At 56.3% G+C, this 22,733-nt stretch overlaps 2 protein-coding genes across 2 annotated transcripts in view; one reads left to right on the top strand and one right to left on the bottom strand.

The window, feature by feature from the left end:
* The first annotated feature begins 3,601 nt into the window (after window positions 1–3,601).
* UBALD1 (UBA like domain containing 1) lies at window positions 3,602–15,948 on the top strand. Its single transcript, XM_064294793.1, has 4 exons — window positions 3,602–3,736; window positions 4,752–5,183; window positions 8,560–8,622; window positions 9,067–15,948. The coding sequence occupies exons 1-4, from the start codon at window positions 3,602–3,604 to the stop codon at window positions 9,421–9,423; spliced, it is 987 nt and encodes a 328-aa protein (XP_064150863.1). The 3' UTR covers window positions 9,424–15,948.
* C12H16orf96 (chromosome 12 C16orf96 homolog) overlaps window positions 15,795–22,733 on the bottom strand; it is a 59,338-nt gene continuing 52,399 nt past the window's right edge. Inside the window, exons 13-16 of the mRNA XM_064295534.1 lie at window positions 22,296–22,476; window positions 22,096–22,198; window positions 17,075–17,155; window positions 15,795–16,382 (exon numbers count right to left, since the gene is read on the bottom strand). Of these exons, the coding sequence (XP_064151604.1) occupies window positions 16,165–16,382; window positions 17,075–17,155; window positions 22,096–22,198; window positions 22,296–22,476 (583 nt within the window). The 3' untranslated portion in view covers window positions 15,795–16,164. The remainder of the gene's footprint in view (window positions 16,383–17,074; window positions 17,156–22,095; window positions 22,199–22,295; window positions 22,477–22,733) is intronic.

Raw genomic sequence — 22,733 nt, 5'->3', positions numbered from 1 at the left:
CTGGATCCTGGGCCATGGCTGTCATCTTCACAGCTGGATGTTTGATTAATTAAACGTTCCATTTAATAGACCTTTGGACTCAAAACCCCTGAAGCATTATCTTTTCTGTGATTATCCATGCACAGCTGGGAGCCAGGCCTCTTCTGTTTTAGTCCTAGCTCCACAGCCAACACCCTGGGTGATTCCTTTATTTATTCAATCAATATTTACCATGCAGCCACTATGTGACAGACGATGAGCCAGGAAGCTGTGATCAGATGGGGGAGCAAGTCAGATACAGAGCTTGCGAGCTAGTGGTGAAACAGACACTAAAAAGGTTACTAAACCAAACCAAACCAAACCAAACACATTGCTATTAGGTCGATTCCAACTCATAGTGACCCTACAGGACAGAGTACAACTGCTCCATAGGGTTTCCAAGGCTATAAATCTTTACAGAAGCAGACTGCCACATCTTTCTCCCAGTTTGAGCTGACAACCTTTTGGTTAGCAGGTGAGTGCTTAACCATTGTGCCACCACGGCTCCTCTAAAAAGGTTGGAAAAAAACAAAAAAACAAACCCATTGCCATCAAGTCGATTCTGACTCATAGTGACCCTATAGGACAGAGTAGAACTGCCCCATAGAGTTTCCTAGGAGTGCCTGGCATATTCCAACTGCCGACCTTTTGGTTAGCAGTTGTAGCACTTAACAACTATGCCACAAGAGTTTCCCTAAAAAGGTTAATGAGTGTATAATTACAACATGGGTAAATTCTGTGGAGGAATGGATTGAAATAATCGGGAAGATCTATTGATTAGGGGAGTCAGGAAAGGCATCTCTGAAAAAGGAAACATTTAACACTTGAAATACAAGTAACCAAGCAAAGTGTAATGGAGGCCAGTCCAGTTCCAAGCAGCCGGAACAGCATGTGCAAAGGCCCTGAAGCAGGAAAGAGCCGAATGTGATCCAGAGGCTCAAAAGCCAGTGTGTTTAGAATAGAGTGAGGGCAGAAAGTACAGGAGCAGAAGTCTGGAGAGAGGCAGGGGCAGGACACCAGGCCCCTCATCAGCCAGTGCTGGGTCCTTTGAAACATAAGGCAGAGCCTGGAAACGGCTCAGGGCCTCCTGGCATTGTCTCTCAGGTCTAGACTTTCTCAAGCCTCCTGAGCAGGGAGGACCCTGGGGTATTCATTCTGGAGCTCCCAGAGCCTGGCATGAAGTGGGTATTTGATAAGCATCTTTGGAGTGCCTTGAAAGAAAGATGGGAGAGGCAAAGAGAAGGAGGCCAGGGGAGGCCAGGCCCCCAGTCCCTCAGGGACTGGCTGTTGGAACTTCCACAAAGCCCACAACCTCTCTGCCAGGCTGGAAACGCCTCTCCCTCCCCCATCCACTGGCCCCAGATGTAAGTCCCCTGCCAAGCCTGCTCAGAAATCCAAAGTCCACTCCAGCCAGGCTGCTCCTGGATGAAAACAAGCTTGTTTTTTCCTTCCCTGCTGCCCCTGGGATAACAAGCTGGTTGCGGGGGAGGGAAGGGGGCACCATCAGGGTGACCTTTGCCCTGCCAGTCTTGCCTTGCCTGCCTTGCCTTTGCGCCTTTGCCTTTGCCTGTGAGAGTTGATTGTGGGCTGGACAAGCCTGAGCATGTACCTGAGTGGTACCTGAATGAGGGTGGGGGAGGGGTGAAGGCACATCCTGCCTCACTGAGCAAGACAAGCCCCTGGTGAGCCCTGCCAGGATGGCACCCACCCTCCCTTGCCAGAAACACATCCTACTGTACCCTGGGTGACCATTCTTCTCCACTGGCCTTGAACCCTGGGGAGAGGGTAAGGAGGTCTGGATTTCAGCCTTGGTTTCCTCATCTGTAAAATGGGGCCTTGGTTTCTCAGAGATATCCAGAAGGGGACAATTGGGTGCAATGAGCACCAAGCCCCATCCTAAGCACTTCACAGTCATAATACCCCACAGCGTCCTGGAAGAGCTAGGCACTCTGTTGTAGGGGAAAAAAAACTCTCCAAGTTCAGTAGAGCAAAAAGACAGTTTTATTCGGCCTATATTCCAAAAGGACAAAAGTTGAGAAGCCAACAAAGCATGTTGCCAGAGCTATGTCTGCCTGAGTCCAGGGAAATATTACAGAGTAAGCAAGAATGGGAAAACAGACAAGCCTAGTACCACAGCCATTTCTGCCCAAGTCCAAGGAAATTACAGAAGAGACTAAAGTGAGAAAACGGACAAGCACACTGCCACAGCCATGTCTGACCAAATCCAAGGAAGGTTAGAGAGTCATCAGTATATGTTAACATTACAAATGGGCAAAACCATTGAAAGCTTCACCTTTTCACAGATGGGCTAGAAACTGTGATCTCTTACATTTTGAATTGTCTTTTTTAACAATCCTTGGTACAGGTTTCAGTAACGACAATCGGGAGGATCTTCATTGGGCCAACAAATTTCTATTCACTAAAATGTTAATAGGAAAAGGTAAGAGTGGACAGTCTTTTGTGTTCTGGCTTATGTGAAAGTTTCCTAAAAGATATTTTCTAAGATTATTCTATCTGGGATGTGTCCTTGTGAGTCCTCGTGAATTCAGCCCCAGCTCAAGGACAGGGAATAATGATTCTAATATTATTTCCTAAATCAACTCTTACCTTGGCTTTGACAAATGAGGAAACTGAGGCTCATAGAGGAAATAGTGTCCAACATCACAGTCAGTAGGTGGGGAAATTAAGACTGACACCCAGGACTGTCTGGTCCAGAATCCTGACCAACTTCCACTATATTGTTGCTGACACAACAGTAATGATAATGCTAATCATATTCAGAGCTGCCTTTTATTGTGCCTGCCCTGTGCTGAGTGCTTTGCCCACATTGATTCATGTGTATGACGCTTTGCAACAATGAGGAGCTATTCTCAATGAAAGCAAAAATATCTCACGTTGCCACCAGAGTTTGCAAGTAACTGTGGAGCTCGAGTGATCCCTAAAAAACCGAAAAAAGACCGAAATTGTTTTGTGGGGTCAGGCAGGGCTGAGGCTTCCGCACTGTCTCCTAGGCGCCAATCCCAGCGCTTCAGAAGCTGCTTAGCAGTCACGTTGCGCCCAGCTCCTTTCCTCCCCACCCTCTGCCGCCAGAGCATCACCCTTACATCAAGAGCTAGCTCACTTCTACTAGCCCCAAATGCCCAAACCTTTCAGGCCCTGTCCACCAGCGCCCAATTATCTCCTCTGCCAGCTAATGGGAGAGCCTCTGGTAGCAATGAGGGGCCCCGGGAGGACTCCCCGGAGAGCACTACAGGTTGGGCCGCCCAATTCGGGACGGTTCCTCTATTAATTCCAATTCCCAGTCAAGGCTTAGCAGGGGGCCCGCATGGCATCAGATCCATCAAAACCCTTCAGTGGCTTTCAACCCACCCTCACGGCCTGTGCCTGCTCCCTTTGGGCATTTTCCATACCAGCAGTCGTACATTTGTTTTCGCGATTTTTAACAAACCACCCGCGGGCGGCGACCAAGCCCGGTTTTGCCCTCCGCTGTCCCCCACCCCTCCGGGCCAGCTCAGTGCCCCACAGAAAATAAAAACACAACAAATAGTTACACCATAAACAAAACCGGGGCCCACGGAGCGCAATGAACCGGGACAAGGTCAGTCGGCTCGGGGTGGCGGAGCCAGGCCGTGGGTCGGGCCTCGCCCCGCCGCCCAATGCCGGTCCAATCCGCCCGGTACCCGCACGCCCGAGCCCAAACGCCAACCGGAAGCTGCATGTGCCGGGCTGTAAACACTGTCCGCAACGCCCAACCTTCGTCCTCTCCGGCCCCGCCCCCACCCACACCGACCCCGCCCCCACAGCCGCCTCATTGGGCCACCAGCTTTGTTTACCTTATATGGCCAGGTCCTAACACCCCGTGGCCTCCCATTGGCCGAGGCGCGACCTCACTCAGTGACGCCACCCGGTACCGAAAGATGCAAATAAACCGAGGCATTCTGGGACTGGGAGTTCGCGGGCTCTCCGGCACTGGCTCCGCGCGGTCTTGGAGCCCGCACAGTTCAAGCCGAGATTTCCGCTAAAGCGAACGAGATTTTGAGTGGGAATGTGGGAGTCCTGTGGCGGAGGGGAGGGAGACCCCGAGGCGTGCCAGGCTGGTGGCCTTGCCAGCCTATCCCCGGGCCACCTGTTCCCAGATGTTGCTACTGTGGGCCTACTGTGTGTCAGGCCGCGGGCCATGAGTGGGCGATGCGTGCTTGCATTCCGAGTACCGGGTAGACCTGGAAGGCTTTCTGGAGGCGGTGACTTCCGGCAGCGCCTTGAAGGGCTGATTTATTCATTCATTCGTTCACTCACTCACTGGACGAGTTCAAACTGGCAGTTCAAACCCACCCAGTGAGTGACTCCGCAGGAAAAAGACCTAGCCATCTGCTCCCATAAAGATTATAGCCTAGGAAACCCTAGGAGGCAGTTCTACTCTGTCATATGGGGTCGCTGTGAGTCGAAATAGACTCCACTGCACCTAACAACAACTGTGCCAGGCCCTGGGGGACCGTGAAGCCTAGCACAGCCGATTTTTGCCAATAATCCTAGTCTTCCCCTCCGCATCAAGAGTACGCCACTTTAACAGAAGGATGCCAACCACAGCAGAGTTGAGGGTTCTGTGGTCTTTACAAAGGCCCCTGTTGTATGGTCCGCAGTTTGCACTCACGATCTGAGGCCCTTTGCCTTCTGACCCCGCATCAGTTCTCATCCTGTTTCTGCACTGGGCCCCCGGGGCTTGCACACGGTAGGTGCTTAACATTCAGACACACCATCCCTTCCCTTTGCCCGGGCCTCGAGCGACATCAGTCAGCCCGGGTCACACTGGGACTTGGGTCTGCCCCGTCCCCCGTACTGGGCGCCCGCCGTCGCAGCTTCTATTCAAGGGTGCAGAGGCGGAAGCGGCGCCGAACTACGACTCCCAGCATCCCCAGCGCTCCGCCCGCCGGCTGGGAGCGAGGCGAGGCTCGGTGAGTCAGAACCGCACAGTAAATATTTGTATTAGCCGGAGCCGGCTAGTTAATGGTGGACGCGTGAGACGGAGTATCGAGCTGCGCGGCGCCTTGTCATTGAACATGGACGAGCTCAAGCACCAGGTCATGATCAACCAGTTCGTGCTGACCGCGGGCTGCGCGGCTGACCAGGCGAAGCAGCTCCTGCAGGCGGCCCACTGGCAGTTCGAGGTGCGGGCCGGGCCGGGTGGGCGCGGGGCCGCTGTGTCTGTGCCCGCGTGGCCGTGCGGCTGTGCGGGCCGTGGGGACACATGCCCGGGTGTGTGCGCCCCGCCGGGGCCGAGGCTGCGTCCGCGGGCTCGCCGGGGTTTCCCGACAGGCCTGCGCGCATCCTGCCACGGGACCCCGACGCTCACCCGCGACGGGGGCTGTCAGGCCCGGATCCCGCGGGGACGCGTATACGCAGCCGCCGCCTCCCCCGAAAACGCCGCGGCGGGGGTGGGCGGCAGGGGAGACCCTCCCACCTGGGTTCTGAGTTCTCACCTCCGAGTCCCCAAGCGGTCAGGATCGGGGATTCCCCGCCCCTTTTGTTCGGGTAACTGCCGGGTCGCGGGCCGGAGGGCTGGGCGGTGGCTGGGCGGTATAGTCGGCGGGCGGCCGGAAGGAGGACGCCCCAGGCCTCGGGTAAGCGGGCCCTCATCCCCCACCCGAGAGCTACTGGATGGGCGAAGGGCGAGCCCTGGGCCCACGGGTGGTTCCTCCCCAGTGCGTGGTCCGCGTGTCCGTGCCCCGTCTTGTGCGTATGGACATGTGCATTTGTATTTACGCACGTTGTCGCACGTCTGTGTGCTCGGGTTGAGGGGGGAGGGGAAATGCCGGCATGTGTGTAAACACGCAGTGGACCTGGTGGTAGGAGATGCGTGTGTACTCGGTGAGTACCTGGGTGTCGTGGTTGATTCTGCAGTTGTGGTCATGCCTGGTACTGTGTGACATGTGTCCACACTGCGCCGAGCTTGCGGGTGGTGTGTTGGAGTCTCACACCCCAGTGACTGGATGCTCTGCACCCTTGGGGAAGTCAGCGCGTCCATGTTCCCTTCCTTGGCAGGGGAATCGCATATCTGCAGCAGTGCACCTGAATGGTGTACAAGGGTCGGTAGCTTTCAGGCCAACTGGGCAGGAGGGTGGGCTGTTTCCCCCAGTCCAGCTCCACCTCACCCCAGACCACTGCTGTCCCTTGGGGCTCTAGTGCCCACAGCTTGTGTTCCCAGGAGGCCAGGAGGCCTTCCCTGGCTCAGAAATAACCCCAGGGTGGTGTGTAGGGTCACAGCCCCAGCCAAGGCCACTGCAGGGAAGGTGTTTGGCCTGGAGAGACCAGCTTCCTCAGGCAGCTGCCGGAGGCACCAGGAGCCAGGGGCCCTGGTCAGCTTCTTGGGGGTTGGAATGGTATTGAATTTCCTGCCCTAAAGTTTGGAAAGACTGGGAAGACAGTGGTTAGTCCACTCCACCGGGATGAATCTTTCCTTCCCTCTCCCAGATACCTGGGGCCCCTGACTCTGTGTGTCTTCACACCCAAAGACAGAGGCTGCTCTGCTTCTCTGGGCAGGCTCCTTCTTACCTCTGCCCTCAGTTTCCACATCTGTTCCTGGGGGATGTGAGAGGCCCCTAAGGAATGAAAGGCCAGCTGACTGCCCCATCCCCCAGGCCACAGCCAGCCCTCCAGGAAGCTCCTTGCTCCTCACCTCTCTGACAACAGACACCCCTAATCAGGGGCTGCATGTGCCAAAACTCTTGCAAAACCACATTTATGGCAGTTAGTATCTGCATACACAGCTTCTTCCCTGCCAGGGGGGCAAGTCAGGCAAGTGTCCACGGAGGTGGATGCCTGCCTGTAAAGATCAGCCCAGCCAGGCAGCTGGGCAGGAGATGGGCACCCAGGTGGCACAGGTGGGTGTTCCTTGGTTCCAGGTATTGGCGATGTGGCTCTCAGAATTGAACTGTCTGGAAAATGTCGGAGGAGGGACAGTGCTCTGCAAACCCGAGGGGCCTGGAGGAGTCCTGACCCCTGGGCTCCCTCAGGGTCTGTTTCCCCATATGTAAAACGAGGGATGCAGGGGAGGCTCAATAAGGTGAAAGTGGCTGTGAACCCCAAATCCCAGGCCTCTTGGTGGGAGTGAGTAGGGGGTTCCCATGGCTGACCCTCCCCCCAGGCCCTCCACTCTGGTGCTGGCAGCAGATGCAGACATAACGGAGGTGGTATTTCTGGGTCATGTTCTCTGTGATTCGGGTGCTAACGGGAGCAGGAGGCTGCAGTGGGAGGGCCCTCCGAAGTGAGTTGACCCATTGTGCTTTAATGGTTGGGGTTTTGGGGTAGGCATAAGGAGGGGAGACAATTCCCAATGGGATCCCCGCACACTGGGGCCTTTGGGGCTTCTGGTGGGGGAGGAGGGGCTGGCTGTTCCCTGAGAGTGAAACTGGCTTTGAGCGAGCATCTGGGGGTGTTGGGGTAACTGGAAGGTGCTTAAAGACCAGCCCCCAGCTTGGAGCTCCTACACCCCCATTTGGGGACACAGGGTAGGAAATCTCCAGCAGGAAGTTCCCAGAGTAATTCTTCTGAGTTTACTTTAAGAAAGCCCCTGAAGGCAGGCCCTGGGAGCCTGGCTGGATCAAGATGTGTTGGGCGGGGAGGAACTGGAGGGTAAGGGCTGGAGCAGAGCAGTGGGGTTGGCAGCTCCAACTCCGAGGCTGGGCCCCAGGACTTGGCCACATGCCCGGCGGACCCTTCACACACTTCACATCTCCCATACCAGGCACTTTTACAAGAGCAGCTGGTTCCCTTATTTCCCTCCAACACTCCTCCTGTGGCCGCTGAGCAGGATTCATCACCCAGTGCCGCCCACAGGGGCCCCTCGTGAGGCGCCCTGGAGCCTGTCCCTGCTCCAGCTCCTCAGGGTCACACATCTGAGCCGGAGACCCAGAATGGCTGGCCAGCCCTCTTCTCCATCTCTCTTTGGCCTGTCCTGAAGGCTGGCCAGGAGTCAGTCCTGTAGGCACGTGTTCCTGTGCTGTCCCCCTGCTTAGCCACCTTGAGAACATTCCACAGGAGGCCTGAGTGAACAAGCAAACGGGTGTAAAACCCAGACCATGTGCCTTGGTTCTGGACCGTCGGAGCTGGCTCAGATGGGGAAGCTGAGGCCCAAACGGGGGAGGGGTCACCCTGACTGGAGTCTCCTGAATCAAAGACCTGGGTCTGGCTGGCACTCAGGATCCCCGAGGCTGTGGGCAGAGGAGCCACAGGCCTTCAGAGAACCTTCTTTCCCCGTGTGATGGGGTGCTGCTTGGAACCCCTTAGTCATGGGGATGGCTGATGATCCCAGGTATGTGCAAACGAAGGACTCTGATTTAGAGGCAGCTGACAGGCTGGTGGCCACAGTGTTCCAAGGGTCCTCAGAGATTTAGGCTCAGCAGGGCTCCTGGTGCACCGCCTCAGCCAGCCCCCTCCCACACTTTGGCCCAGGGCCATGGGCCCCAACAGTCCCCAGGGAAGCCTGCTTCCGGGCAGTGACCTGGAAGGGATCCTGAAGGCAAGGGTGGACCTTTCTTCCCACAGACGGCCCTCAGCGCCTTTTTCCAGGAGACCAACATCCCCTACAGCCACCACCACCACCAGATGGTAAGTGATCCTGGAGTCCCTGGGGCAGCACTGCAGTTCTGGGTGGGAGAAGGACAGGAGCTGCAGGTGGGCCCCATCCAGGGAAGAGGGCAGATGCTGGGACTGGCGCTGTGGGCTTCTCAGAGACCTGAGAGCAGGGGCAATGGCCAGGGTGAGCACCTGAATCCAGCCCTTCCTGCCACTCTGCAGGTCCAGAAGGTACCAACCTCATTGGAGGTGGCTGTGAAATGGGTTAGTGATGCCCCTCAGGCTGGATCAGCCCATCTCTGGGTGGCTGTACTCTGGGAGCTCCTGGAGGGGCGGGCTGTTTATGGGGGGGTTGCTTGGGTAGCATCTAGGAATAGGAACCAAAAGGCTTCTGGACCATGGGCTGGGCTCGGTCCTCCTTAGGAGGGCTCCTAGAAAGGGGAGCCTCACGTCTCTCTTCTTTCTGTTCCCCCACAGATGTGCACTCCCGCCAACACCCCTGCCACGCCCCCCAACTTCCCTGACGCCCTCACCATGTTCTCCCGTCTCAAGGCCTCCGAGAGCTTCCACGGTGGGGGCAGCAGCAGCCCAATGGCCACAGGGGCGACGTCACCCCCACCACATTTTCCCCACACTGCCGCAGCCGGCAACTTTGCGGCACCCAGCTGGCCGACTGCAGCCTCACCCCCAGTGGGTACACAGCACCACCAGCTGCAGCAGTTGCCCCTGTGGACTCCGGCACCCCCCTCCCCAACTTCAGACTGGCCACCTCTGGCCCCCCAGCAGGCTGCCTCAGAACCGAGGGCCCACCCTGCCATGGAGGCAGAGAGATAAGGGAGGCCCCTCCCCCCTCCTGGAGGCCAGGGCCCTGTGGTGGGGGGAGAGGACGTCTCCATGGGCCCCCTACATCCCTCCTGCACCCCGTCGTTCCCTGGAGCCTTGGATGGGAGAGACTGGCAAGGCGGGGGCTGCATCCCACACTCACATGCACAGCTGCATGCATGGCGCCTAGGAGCTGGTGGGTGGCCCATTGTCACCTGGATGTGGTATAAAGCCTTTGGAGAGCCTGGTGGACAGAACTTCTCAGAGACCAAACAGCCTTCCTTCAAGATCTCCCCAACCCAGGGCACCACAGAGAACAACGATAGTGGAGAACTTGCCAGTTCCTGACTTTTTTTGAGTCCCTGGGACCGCAGGGCCCTGTCCGTGTGTGTGTGTGGCTGTGTCTGTATTTATACGTATATTGCTTTTCCAAAAGCAAGCTGTTCATGGGGCAGTGGGACTTTGCATGTTAGAGTGAACCCCGCGCCCGCTGCCCCCTCCCCAGGGCCTGCCTCACCCCTACCCTTCCATCAGCTGTCACTGCTGTTCTGTGTAGAGAAGAGGATTGTGGAAGACTCCAGGACTTTCCCACACATACCCCAACTTCTGCCTGCTAGGGCTGACTGCATGCCTCCCCAGAGCCCGAGGATCCCCCAGCTTCATTTCTTTTTCCCTTTTAACAAAGGAGAAGAAAGAATTGCAGACCACCATTAGGCTCTATGGTCTTACCGTGCCTCCTCAGCTCTGCCACCCGTGGCTCCTGAGCTGGGGAGGGCAGCCATGTAGAGCTGGACCACCTCTGGGTCCTCCCTACCCCGTACCGCCCTGTCTGTCACTGCCTCTGCAACTACCACATGCTCCGGAATTGCCCTGTCCCCTGAGACTCTTCCCACGGAGCTCGTTGCTGGCACATGTTGCCAGAACTTAACCTCAGTCAGCCCACCCTGCCTCTTGTGGACAGAGCCCGACCCCACCTCTGAGCACCCAAGTTTCACACAAGGACCTTCCTTGTTTGCAGGCCCCTGTGGTTGTGCTGCAGGCTGGACCCTCTGAGCCCAACCTCCTGCAAATGTGGCTGGAGGCAGCAGGCTTGTAGGGCCAGTGGGGACTGGCCAGCAGGACAGAGGACAGGCCAGGGCTGGCTTGGGGCTCAGATGTTAGGTCTCAAGGAGACTGGCGGCCCAAGGGGCAGTAGAGCACAGGTCCCAGGCAGCTCCTGTTGGTCTGGGCAGGCACCCGCTCTAGCCCAGGGAACGAGCCTGAGTGCAGCTCCTGGTTGCCCACTCTAGGGGGTCCTGAGGCAGCCTTGGCCTGGCACCCTTTCCGAGAGGGCCTGGCCTTGGGAGGGACTCGGGTTGCACCTTGTCCCTCCGTCACTAGGAGGGCCTCCTTGGTGCTTGGTCCATCACCTGGGGGACCCTCTGTTCAGGTGTCTGTATTGTCTCCTACTTGAGAGCCTTGTTCAAGGCTCCTGTGCCTGTTCTGGTCCCCACCTGCTCCATCTCTGCTCAGATGGGACCTGGGTAGTCGTGAAGCCTACCTCGAATGACTGTCTCCTCTGGGTCAACACTGAAACCTGACTGCTGGCCCACACAAGCTGGTATTTGTGTTCCCGAGAGCTGCGCTGGCTTTGAACCTGCCTTTCTGGCGGCTCCACTTCAGTGATCGCCACATCATCCAATTCACACGAGTGGCAGGGTGGGAAGGGACCAGGAGCAGGACAAGAAGGGAAGACATCTCAGCCGCTCCAAGTGTTCACTCTGCAGCTTCATGCTTTTGGATGCAAGAGAATTTTCTAGAAACTCTGCCTTCAAGTAGCAGAAAAACTTTTCCAGGGACAAATAATGTGTTTTTGAGTTACCTGCTGTGTGGGGTGGGCCTGGCCTTGGTTGTCCCTGAGGGCAGATGACTGAGGTGGCCGTGCAGAACCCATAGTCCTGGCAGGAGCAGCAGACTCCAAAGTCCCACTTAGGTTGGCCCCTGGGACAAGCAGGGAGCACACCCTCAACTGCTCCTTGTGGCCACTGACCAGCGTGTCCCCAGGGCCTGCTGAAAGTGCAGGATCTAGGGCCTAGCCCGGAGCTACTGGGTCAGAATTTGCCTTGTACCACGACCCCCAGGAGGTGCAGATGGACTTAAAGTTTGAGATGCGTCCCACACAACGCCCTGACTGAGTGCTGGCCTGCTGGGGACCCAGTTTTGGCTCTGGGGCCACTGGGGCTGGGAGGTCTCAGGTAGTCATGTGAAAGCTGGAGGAACTTTAGGTCTCCCAGACCTGGGCTTCCCAGCCGTGGTACTGTTGACACTGTTTTTGATCGGTCCTTGTGGTGGGAGTGGCCTGTGCACTGTAGGGTGTTGAGCTGCATCCCTGGTCTGTACCCACCAGGTGCCAGGGGAACCCCTGCCCCAGGTGTGACAGCCAGGCACATTCCTAGACCTTGGCTGGTGTCTCCCAGGAAAACAATCGCCCCTGTGGAGAAATGCTGTAGACTCCCATTCCAGTACCTAGCTGCTCAGCAGAGCTTCCTGTGGCACTCAGCAGCAGGAAGCAGATTCCAGGGTCTACTGCAGCAGAATATTGGGGGAGGGCCTGAGAGTAGGTTTTAAACACTCCCTCAACTGATTGTGAATATACTAACACCACTCACTGTACATTTTGAAAGGGGGAACTTTATGGCATGTGACATCTCAATAAAGTTATTCGGAAAAACACCCCCGGGCAGCCTCTCAGGGTGATAGGTTCACGGGTGCTTGTTAAACACCCAGGTCTCCAGGCTCCCAGGCAGCCATGCTGGAGGAAGGCCCAGCGGGGTGGGAGCCACAGGACCGGTCCTGTCACAAGGCAGTCAGTCTGGCCCCTCACAGAGTTGGGCCATGGGGTGGCCCGCCTGGGCGGCTCCCCAAGGCCAGGATCTTCCTGTCGCGTCCCATGTGTGCACCTGCAACTGTGCCTGGGAACTTGGGGGTCTGTCTGGCAGCTCATGGACGAGGGCTGCCCCTGGCATCACACCCAGGGCTGGAAAAGCAACCACGACTGACAAGGGAGAGCTAGAAGTGGGTCCTCTCACCACTTCCAAGCCTAGAAGTTAAGAAGGAAAACTCATGGGGCCAGTGGTGACTGGCAGAGACAGTGCTGGTGCTCTGATAGCAGAACCCAGCTTTGCAGGCCCCCAGCCTGTCGGCTTCAAGACCCGCCTGGGAGCTGCCTGGCAGCTTAGGAGACCAGCCTCACCACTTCAAAGCCCGGCAGCCTTGGCGGCGGTCACCCTGACCACCTGCCAGACCTGACCTCCTGATAGCTTTGGCTGTTTCCAAAAGTCCACTCTAGGAAGCACTATTTGCATGCCCTGAGGTTGCTCTGAAGACTGGGCTTCGAGCACCATGTGTCTGATTCTGAGGAAGGGCTTCACTTAGAGGGGCAGATCACAATCCCTCCATGGGTGCTGCTGGCCTTGTACAGTGTTTAAATCTTATGTGATTGCCAACATTTTACAATTACGAGAGTTTACATGAAAATCCCCACTTCTGGCTGATGTTGGAGAACTGGAATATCTGGCCAAATTCCCTTCAAACCACCACTAGCCAAAGCTGACCATCACACTGGGGATGCGGCCCGTCATGTCCCTGCCCAGCCAGCCACATTGCTGCCACTGCAGACACTGCACTTCCAACTTCTGCTTTGACTCTGAAGGAATCTTGGTTTTCTCCACAGCTGAAGCACTTCAGTGACCCTACGCAGAGGGGTGGGAGCCTCGAGTGCATGAGCACCATGTCTGCTGGTGAGAGGTGTGTTAAGACACTAAACTGCTTTCTGCAGCCGCCTGGGATCCTCCCTGGATGGCTGTGAAAAGAGAAGGGCATGTTCTCCACTGTGGATTCTCTGGGACTTGGGGGCGCTACGAGGGCAGCTGAGCGTCCCCAGGAACTTTTCGGTGGCAGCCAGGGCTCTCTGAGAACACTGTGGCCGGCCAGCCACAGGAACCCTCACTGGGGGCGTCCCTGGAGGTCTCTGAGGGGCCTTTCCTTTGTCCCCAGCACCAAGGACAAAGAATGCCTTTGACTCCTTTTGAGGCAAGGTTGTTTCCAGTTTGTTCATTTGAAAAGGTCTCTGAGTTTTCTAACCACAGCTTGTATTTAGGAAAGGCGCTGCGGTTGCGTGGTGGTTAAGTGCTCGACTGCTAATTGAAAGGTCAGGTGGTTCTAACCCACCTGGTGGCAATCTGCACCTGTAAAGATTACAACCTAGGAAACCCCACAGGGCAGTTCTACTCTGTCACATTGGGTCACTATGAGTCAATAATAGACACCTAACAACAACAAGGAATCCCTGCACAGCAGGCCCTTCCCTTTAGTGCGCCTAACACCTGCCTTTGGGTACTTACTGGTGGTGTCTTTCTCCAGTGCAGATTGTCTTGTTTGGGATACACACTCGAGGCTGCCATTAGTTGTTTATACCTTAGGGTTAATGAATTCAAGGTCTTCGAAAGGGAGAAAATGTTCAGTGGCCCTTCCGTGTGCAGCGGTGGGTTGTGGGGCTGGGCTGGGGGTGCAGGGTAGTCCCTGCACAGCGTCCCCTCCCCTCCAGTACCGCATGAGTTGGCACTCTCTGCTTTGCAGGAGGCACCTCCCTCCCCTTCCTGGCCAGGCCCACTCTCAGCCCAACATGCAGCGCCAGCCTGGATGCCTCCCTCCCCACCTGACCAACTGATTTTGGTCTTAAAACTGGAAGCCCCAAGACTCAGGACAGTGGGTCACCCTGCTCCCCTCCCCATCCAGCCCTGCCACTGTGTCCCAGGCCTGGAGGAGACTGCACCCAGGGGCTTCTGACTTCTGTCCCCCAGAATTCCCACCCTAGCGGCTCCATCCCAGTTCCTTCACTCCCCAGTGCCTCCCTGAGCTGGGACGGTGAGGGGCCCCTCCTGAGGCACCTGTCAAGGGGCCAGGAAGAGGCCACACCCCCCACCCAGCTTCCAGGGCTTGCCAGGTACCACCCCTCTGGGACTGAAGGGTGGCTGCCACCTGGGACCAGTCCAGAGGCTGGCTGCCCCCACCCACCACCCCACAGAGATATGAATGTCTTCCTCTGGGATTGCTCCTGGCTGGCCTAGTGCTGCATCTGAAGTTCCCCATCCTATGAAGGAGGACTGTGAGAATGCAAATATGTTACATGTTGCACACCCAGGCCACCCTCCTCAGCTGCAGGCACCCGGGTTTGCAAGGGCCATATGGGGATCAAGCACCAGGGGCTGGGAGGGTCAGTCGAGCCTGGCCATGGGGGCAAGGGAGGAGCCCTGGGTGCAAGGATGTGGGTGTGCATTGGGGGTGCAGGGACAGGCCCCACCACCACGACAGGCCCGGTGCAGGGCTCCCTCAGACCCCATCTGTCCAGTTACTGGAGCCAGGGCTGTGCCTCCCTTCCCTGCGGTGGGTGAGATGGCAGAAGTGGGGCCCTGGCAGGAGGAGGGACTAGCAGGTTCCATCTGTCCACAAGGGGAAGGCAAGCCCCACAGAGGAGCACCAGCCAGTCACTCTCATTCACAGTCAGCAAAGTGATTTTATTCTGGAAAATGGTGCAAAAATACTCATCTGTGACATGGAAGTGGGGATGGGCGGCCGAGGTACTGCTCGCCATTTCCCCCCAAAGCAGCTTGGACAGGTAAGTCACTGGGTCAGGAAGCCCGGGGCCTCATTTGGACATAGTCCTCAGAAAAGACAGCAGTCAGGGCCAGGGACTGGGGAGGGCAGGGGCTGCTGGGAACAGGCAGACCCTCCTTCACAGCACACCCCTAGCAGAGCCCAGAGCCCTCAGGCCTCTCCCAGGGTGGGCCCAAGTGGTGAAGATGGGGAGTCCCCTCCAGACTCATGGGTGGTTCACTGCCCCCCCCTCCCTGACTCCTCCTGTACCCCAGGGACCTCAGTGAGCATGGGGGGTGGGGGGCATGCCCCAAAACTGGGCATCACAGTGAAGCAGCAGAATCCCCGAACTGGGGAGTGAGGGAGAGGTAAGGGAGAAAGGGGAAGAAATAGCCAGAGGCCACCCAGGAAAGATGGGGAACCACTAAGCTTTGCCTTCCAGGACCAGGCGCTCAGTTGGCCAAAGGGGCACTCAGGCCTCACGGTCTGCTCTTGGTCCCACCAAGTGCATGGGTGGTTACAGCAGCCAAAAGGCTGGGAACTGCTCAGGAGGGGTAACCCCCCAGGGCCAGGCGATGAGGGCATATTTGAGTGGCATTGCTCCAGTGTCCTCGGGTTAGGCAAGAACTAAGTACAAACCATCAGGTTTTTAAAGATCCAATTCCTAACAGGAATTCCTGGTCGAAATAACCAACAAAAAATAAAAAATGATGCAGGCAGTAAATTTTTTTCCCATGGGGAAACTGGACTCGGTAGAAATAATGGCCCCCAGAAAAAACTGATAGTGGCAGGAGGTGGTATTAGTTCAATATGAGGTGGGTTGATCAAGGAATCAGTTTCACTGAAAAACTGTGATGGAATAAAAAAGAAAGTCATTAAAAAAAAAAAAAAAACGAAAAACACTGTTGTACTGAAAATTGGTCAGGGTATTAAATTGGCTTAATGGAGAGCTCATTCCAGAAAGACATGGCATTTCCTTCATACAAGTGCAGTTAGAATAGCCACTGGGTCAAAATGGGGGTCAACACTTGTAAAGACACCCCCCATGTCCACAGCCCCTTTCCTAGGTCAGGCTCAGAGCCCTGGAGGGACCCTGGTGGCCACGGGGGGCTGTGAGGCTCACAGGTTGGCGGGGTCCTCCTTGGGCTGGGTGCTGGCTCGGGACTCAAAGCGCAGGGATCTCGTGTGCCTGGTGGCCCCCGGAGCCTGCTGGGGGTCCTGTGGTGGCGAGATCAGCTGTGGCAGCAGTGGCAGAGGTGGCAGAGATGGTGGCGGGGACAGCACTGTCAGATGGGGGCCTGGGGCAGCCGTGCTGGTACTTGTGCGGGGGTACAGGGCTGGGGGGCAGAAGAAACCCTCCATGTGTTCAAGAGCATTCCCTTTGGAGACCCCAGCCTCAGAGTGGCAGCCTGGAGGGAGTCCCTGTTCAGAGAACAGAGCCCCCATACTGGAGGGACTTTATGGCCACAGCAGGCAGGGAGCTAGCTCCCCCAGCCCCTGGGTGCCCTACACCTGAAACACACAACCTGGGAATGGAAAGTAGAGGGGAGCAGACCACTGGGAAGGAACTGCTGTCTGAGAGGTTGGTCCCAGGTTCCAGCACTGGCTCAGTCAGCTACATGGCCTTGGACACAGCCCTGTGCCTCAGGACCCTGCTTTACTGTGCTGACAGTGGTCGGAATAAGGACCAGGAGAGATATGAATGGAGACAGTGCTTGTATACCGTCCTCTGCCCCTCAGAGGCTTGTTACCATGGCAGTATGAGTCACAGGGAGGTCCAAGGGGCCTAGCAGGCTCCCTTCTCCCACCCTTCAGGAACAACATTCTTGTGGCCCTCATTTCCGGGTCTGGAGCTGTGTGAGGCTGGCCCACTTGAAGGGATTCCCAGTCCTGGCAGGTATGGGCAGAGCAGGTAAGAGATGGATGAGGTGAGGCCAGGAGCCCCAAGTTATGTGGGCTGGGCTTTGGAGCGCCCGAGGTCCTGCCAGAGGCTCGGCTGGGCCAGGAAATTGGGGGGACAGGTACTCACTAGGGTAGATGGCACCAAATAAGTCGCTGGTATACATGCGGTCATACAGGTTTCGAGATGGGGGCCTGGGGACCTTCACAGCTTAGGGAAAAGCAAACGGAAAGAGGCAGGAGTGGGTGGTCCTTTCCAGAGTTCCCATCTGTCATGGATTGAATTATGTCCCCCCCAAAATGTGTGTATCCATTTGGCTGGGCCATGATTTCCAGTATTGTGTCATTGTCCTCCATTTTGTGATTATAATTTTATGTTAAAGAGGATTACGGTGGGATTGTAACACCCTTACCCAGGCCACATTCCTGATCCAAAGTAAAGGGAGTTTCCCTGGGGTGTGGCTTGCACCACCTTTTCTCTCTCAAGAGATAAAAAAGAAAGGGAAGCAAGCAGAGAGTGGGGGACCTCAAACCAAGAAAGCACTGCGGGGAGCAGAGCATGTCCTTTGGACCTGGGGTCCCTGTGCAGAGAAGCTCCTAGTCTGTGGGAAGATTGATGAGAAGGCTAACAGAGAGAGAAAGCCTTCCCCCTGGAGCTGACACCCTGAATTTTGGACTTTTAGCCTACTTTACTGTGAGAAAATAAACTTCTCTTTGTTAAAGCCATCCACTTGTGGTATTTCTGTTATAGCAGCACTAGATAACTAAGACACTGTCCCACCTTGGGGCCACGGCCATACCCTCAGTTACTACCCATGCCTTATAGGAGAGGGTTTTGCCCTGCTGCCTTCTGGAGTCTAGAGGTCTTGCGATGAAGACATTGAAAGAAGGCTTTCTGAGTCGCTGGAGGCCAGGGAGGAGGCAGGCCTGGTTTCCACATCGCAAGGCCCAGGTGATGCTGGCAGAAATAGTCATGGCCCATTGTCAGCAGTCCTTGAGACATTCCCACTGGAGGCTGGACCACCATAAGGCCCTCTTCCCTCCCCTCCTTCATTTTTGAACCGGAAGCCACCCCTTATCCAGGCAAGAATCACCATGACTGACCACCCAGACCAAAGGCCACTGCTGGAGAAGTGGTGGGGACATGTGGGAATAGGCAAGGAGATAGAAGAAGAAAGAATGACTGAGAGCAGGAGGGACCACAGGCGAGCGAGCAGGAGACTCCACAGGGCACCAGGGGCCTGGGGTGAGGAGGCTAGACATGCTGCCCAGGGCCTGGCTGTTCCTTCTGTTGGACAGCTCTGTTTTCCAGATTTTTCCCTGGCTGCTCCTGATTATTCCCATTTTAAATGTCACTCTTCAGAGGGTTCTTCCCAGACCACCCAACCTCAAATGCTCCCCCACCCCACTTTCTCTCCCATCCCCACATTTGACCTCTTCCCTCACTGAACTCACTGATTCGCTTGTATTTGCTGGTCCCGTAGAATACAAGCTCTATGGAACAGAGACTCTGACCATCCTGACCACACCAGGCACCACCAGTGGTGCAAAAACAGCGCCTGGCCTCAAAGAGGGGCTCAGGAATTACTCAGGGGATGACCAGCAGCATGTGGCAGCCAAGACGTTTCTCCCTCCAAGAAAGAACCAGCTGTAGAGCTGCAAGGAGGGCAGGGTCCCTGGCCAGTGACTGTTTGCCACCAGCCCAGGCAGGCCATTCTGCCAGCCTCAGCATTGTGCCAAAGCTCCCCACTGGGCTGGCCTGGACCTCATCCAAGCCACATCACTGTCTAGGGGTATCACCCTGCTCCCCCCTTTCCAGCTGACCCCCTGGCCTAGTCCTGTCCCCTCCCCTTTTTATCTTGCACAGGTGCTATGTCCCACCCTCATAAACACTTGCCCTCCTAACTCGGCCTCAGGGTGGTTTTCCAGAGGACCCAGCTCACAGAGCGCCATCCTGACTCCCACTTTGGGCTCCATGTGGCTTGAATCAGGTCCCATGTCTGCATGAGTGCCAATGCCCAGTAGTTGGGGGCTCCCTGTCGCCAGCTTGGATCACCATTTGGCACCCAGACCTCTCCAGGGACCAGAGATGGGACCTACCAACCAGCTGACCAGTGAGACTAAATTAATTTGTCCCCCTAGCTGAACCACTGTTGCCCCTCAAGACAAGGAATGTGGGCCCAGCTTATAAACTTCAGACCCAGCAAGGGTTTTCCTCTGAGTCCCCGAGAGGGGCTCTATCTGCCAGCCCCACACTTGTCCCAAGGCCACATACACTTGGGACCCTACGTGTCCAAAGTGAACTCAGCCTTGCCTCCCCACCTGCTTCTCCCAATATCCCACTTACACACACCAGAAGCCCAGAAGCCAGCCTTTGAACCCTCTGCTGCCACAGCCCACTCTGCCCAGAGTCAGGAGGGCTTCTAGGGGAAGGCATCCCAGAAGAACAAGTGTTTGAAGAACAAGTAGATGTGAGCTACACTTGAATGGTGGAGAAAGGACATTTTAGGCAAGAGGGGTCATGAAGCATGAAACAGCATGGCCTAGCCTGAGAGCTCTGAGTAGGTCCATGTGGCTGGGCCTAAGGGTACATGGAAAACACTGTGATTAGAGAGGGGGAAGGTAATATCTGGAAGCAGCATGTGCTCTAAGCTTTGGAAGATGAGAAGGTTCTTCAGGGGCGGGATGGGGATGGGGCCCCAAGCAGTGCACAGAGCATGGGTGGAGGCCCCATGGCTAGTAGAGACAGACAGGGTGGGAGGTCAAGCAGCCTTGCAGGTGGGCTGAGGAGTCAGGCTCCTGAGGTCCGTGGGGTCGGATGAATCACGGCCCCCTAAAACGTCTATGTCCCCCAATCCCCAGAATCTGGGAACATGTGACCTTACACAGTGTTATGGATTGAGTTGTGTCCCCAAAAATATGTGTTTTAAATCCTAACGCCTATGGTGGTTATAATCCCATTTGGGAATGGGTTTTCTTTAATTTGTTAATGAGGCAGCATTAGTGTAGGGTGTGTCTTAAATCAATCTCCTTTGAGATATTAAACAGCAGATTAAGCAAGCAAGCAAGCAGAGGTGCGGGAAGATAGATGCCACATGGAGGAAGAGAAGCTTAAGAGACAAGGACCTTCTCCAGAGCTGACAGACAGAGAAAACTTTTCTCTAGAGCCTGCACCCTGAATTCGGACTTCTAGCCTCCTAAAGAGGGAGAAAATAAATTTCTGTTTGTTAAAGCCACCTACTTGTGGTATTTCTGGTAGAGCAGCAGGAGATAACTAAGACGCATGGACTCTGCAGGTGTGATTAAGAATTCTGAGATGGAGAGACTAGCCTGGATGATCCAGGTGGGCCCCATGTCATCTTGGGCTTAGAACCAAAACCAAAAACCAAACCCACTGTTGTCGAGTTGATTCCGACTCATAGCGACCCTACAGGACAGAGTAGACCTGCCCCATAGAGCTTCCAAGGAGTGCCTGGCAGATTCGAGCTGCTGACCCTTTGGTTAGGAGCCATAGCACTTAACCACTACGCCACCAGGGTTTTGGGCTTAGAAGGGGCTTGTTAAATATTAGCCACTATTATTCCCATCCTGCCTGGTGATCCCTGAAGCCCAGCCTGAGTGCCCTCAGAGCAGCATCCATCGTGGGGGCAGAAGGGGGCTGGAGCAGCCAAGTCCAGGAGCAGCGGTTAACACCGCAAGCCACCGACAGCCACATCCATCCCCAGAGAGAGTGCAGGGTCCTGCCCCCTGGAACCAGGGTGGGGCTGTACAGTGGGCTGAGCGGTGGCCCCCAAGAAGATATGCCCCCAGAGCCATGAATGTGACCTTATTTGGAAAAGGTCTTGAGATGAGAGATCCTGGATTGCCCTAAATCTCACAAGATGTTCTTATAGGAGACAGACAAGGACAGGCACACAGAAGACACCATGTGAAGACGGAGGCAGAGATTGGGGGTGATGCATCTATGAGCCAAGGAAGGCCGGGAACCGCCAGGGGCTGGAAGAGACAAGGAAAGATCCTCCTCTAGCGCCTCTGTAAGAGCTTGGCCCTGCCCACACCTTGGCTTCAGACCTCTGGCCTCCAGGCTGTGAGGGGATGGTCCGTGTTGCTTTAAGACCCCCAGGGTGTGGTCATTTGTTACGGCTGTCCCAGGACACAGGGGTGCCTTCTTTGTCCAGCACACCCCTCCGTTTCCTTTTCTCATGAGTCTGGTATTCAGTTCTCGTCTCAGTGGGGCAAGTGGTGGGTGAGGAAGAATTACAAGGGGCAGTTCTGACACTCCAGCCACCCTGGACCACCTAAGGGGCAGTGTGTAGCTCCGACCTGGGGCAAAACTTACAATGCCTCTTCCCAGAGAGGGAAAACCCGCAAGGGATGAGAAGAGAAGACTTCGCTTTTTGTACCCCAGTGCAGTGTGGAAGCCCAGAGCTGAACTGGCTGGAGCCAGCTGAACTGGGTCTCAAACCACCAGAGCGAATTCCAGATGTGCAGGTGGTCGGGTCTCCCCGGCCTAACACATGCTCACGAGGTTAGCTCATGGCCCGTTGACCTGAGAGGCCTCCAGGATCTGGTCCTGTCCACGTCTCCTCCTCGCCTCCCTACCCCAATCTCCACCCTCCAGCCAACCTCACTGCCCTGAGCTCCTAAGCATACCTGGCTTCCTCCCACCACAGGGCCTTTGCACTGCTCTTCCCTCCACCTGGATCACTCTCCTCCCTCCCCACCCGTCACCCAGCTAACTCCTCTCCCATCTGCATAGCCCAGCAGAGCATCCCTTCCTTGGGCACCATCCCAGTTCTCTCCCTGGGCCAGCATCACAGGCCCCCTGACCTCAGGGCACTCCCCTCAGGTCAGCTGTCCATCTCCACCTGTAACATGGATCCTTTTATTCTGGTTATCTGCTCCCGGTCTGTCCCCCTCCTTGCGTGGAAACTTCAGAGCAGGGGGCAGAGATAGCCTGTCTGCTTTGCTCCCCACTGTCTCCCAGTGCCTGGAGCAGACCCTGGTGCACAGTAGGGCCCCCAGGCAGGGATAGTGCCAGTCTGCACCCTGCCAGCCTGCACCTAGTGTAGCAGCCCACCACCTGCAACCCGTGACCCTGCCGAGCACAGCAGACCCTGGGCGGGTGCCCAGGAGGAATGCCACCCTCACCTGTGAGTTCCTTGTCGGAGGAGAAGGTAGGCCGCACCTCACTCGCGTTGTTCATGCGGCCCTTATACAGGATCCCGTCCACTCCCAGAATGTCCACCTCCGCCTGCAGACAGCCCAGATGCCTCTCTAGTTTAGGTGCCAGAAGGTAGAGCCCTGCCCCCCGAAGCCCCTTCCCCAGGACAGAGCCTCGGCAGACTCACAGTGTCGTAGTCAAGCAGCTGGGGGTCCCCATAGGGGTACAGCGTCGACAGATTGTACGGCTTGAGCCTGGGGTCGGCCTTGTTCCGAGGGCCATTGCCCCACTCCTGCTGGGAGCCCAGGGAGTCCAGGCTCCCATCCTGGTCACCTAGGCCCTGGAGCTGCTGCAGGTGCTGCTGTTCCCTGCACAGGGCAGTGTGGTCAGCAGCTGCCAGCGCCACCTCCTCCCATGGAAGCCTCAAGATGGCCTGAGGTTTGGGTGACCAGCTGGGGAAGTCTGAGGCCCGGTGTGTGGACACAGACAAGCAGAGTTGGGGCCAAAACCCACAGCCGTCGAGTCGATTCCAACTCATAGCAACCCTATGGGACAGAGTAGAACTGCCCGATAGAGTTTCCAAGAAGCTCCTGGCAGATTCGAACTGCCGACCTCTTGGTTAACC

The sequence above is a fragment of the Loxodonta africana genome, chromosome 12 (genome assembly GCF_030014295.1).
Source record: "Loxodonta africana isolate mLoxAfr1 chromosome 12, mLoxAfr1.hap2, whole genome shotgun sequence".
NCBI classification, from domain to species: domain Eukaryota; kingdom Metazoa; phylum Chordata; class Mammalia; order Proboscidea; family Elephantidae; genus Loxodonta; species Loxodonta africana.
This window is presented reverse-complemented; position numbering and strand designations above follow the sequence as displayed.

Bases quoted from the DNA above. Each gene is read 5' to 3' on its own strand.
- UBALD1 (XM_064294793.1), top strand. From the start codon at position 3,602: ATGAACCGGGACAAGGTCAGTCGGCTCGGGGTGGCGGAGCCAGGCCGT. The intron at 3,737-4,751 runs GTGCCGGGCTGT...TGCACACGGTAG, and splicing joins ACGCCAACCGGAAGCTGCAT to GTGCTTAACATTCAGACACA. The intron at 8,623-9,066 runs GTAAGTGATCCT...GTTCCCCCACAG, and splicing joins GCCACCACCACCACCAGATG to ATGTGCACTCCCGCCAACAC.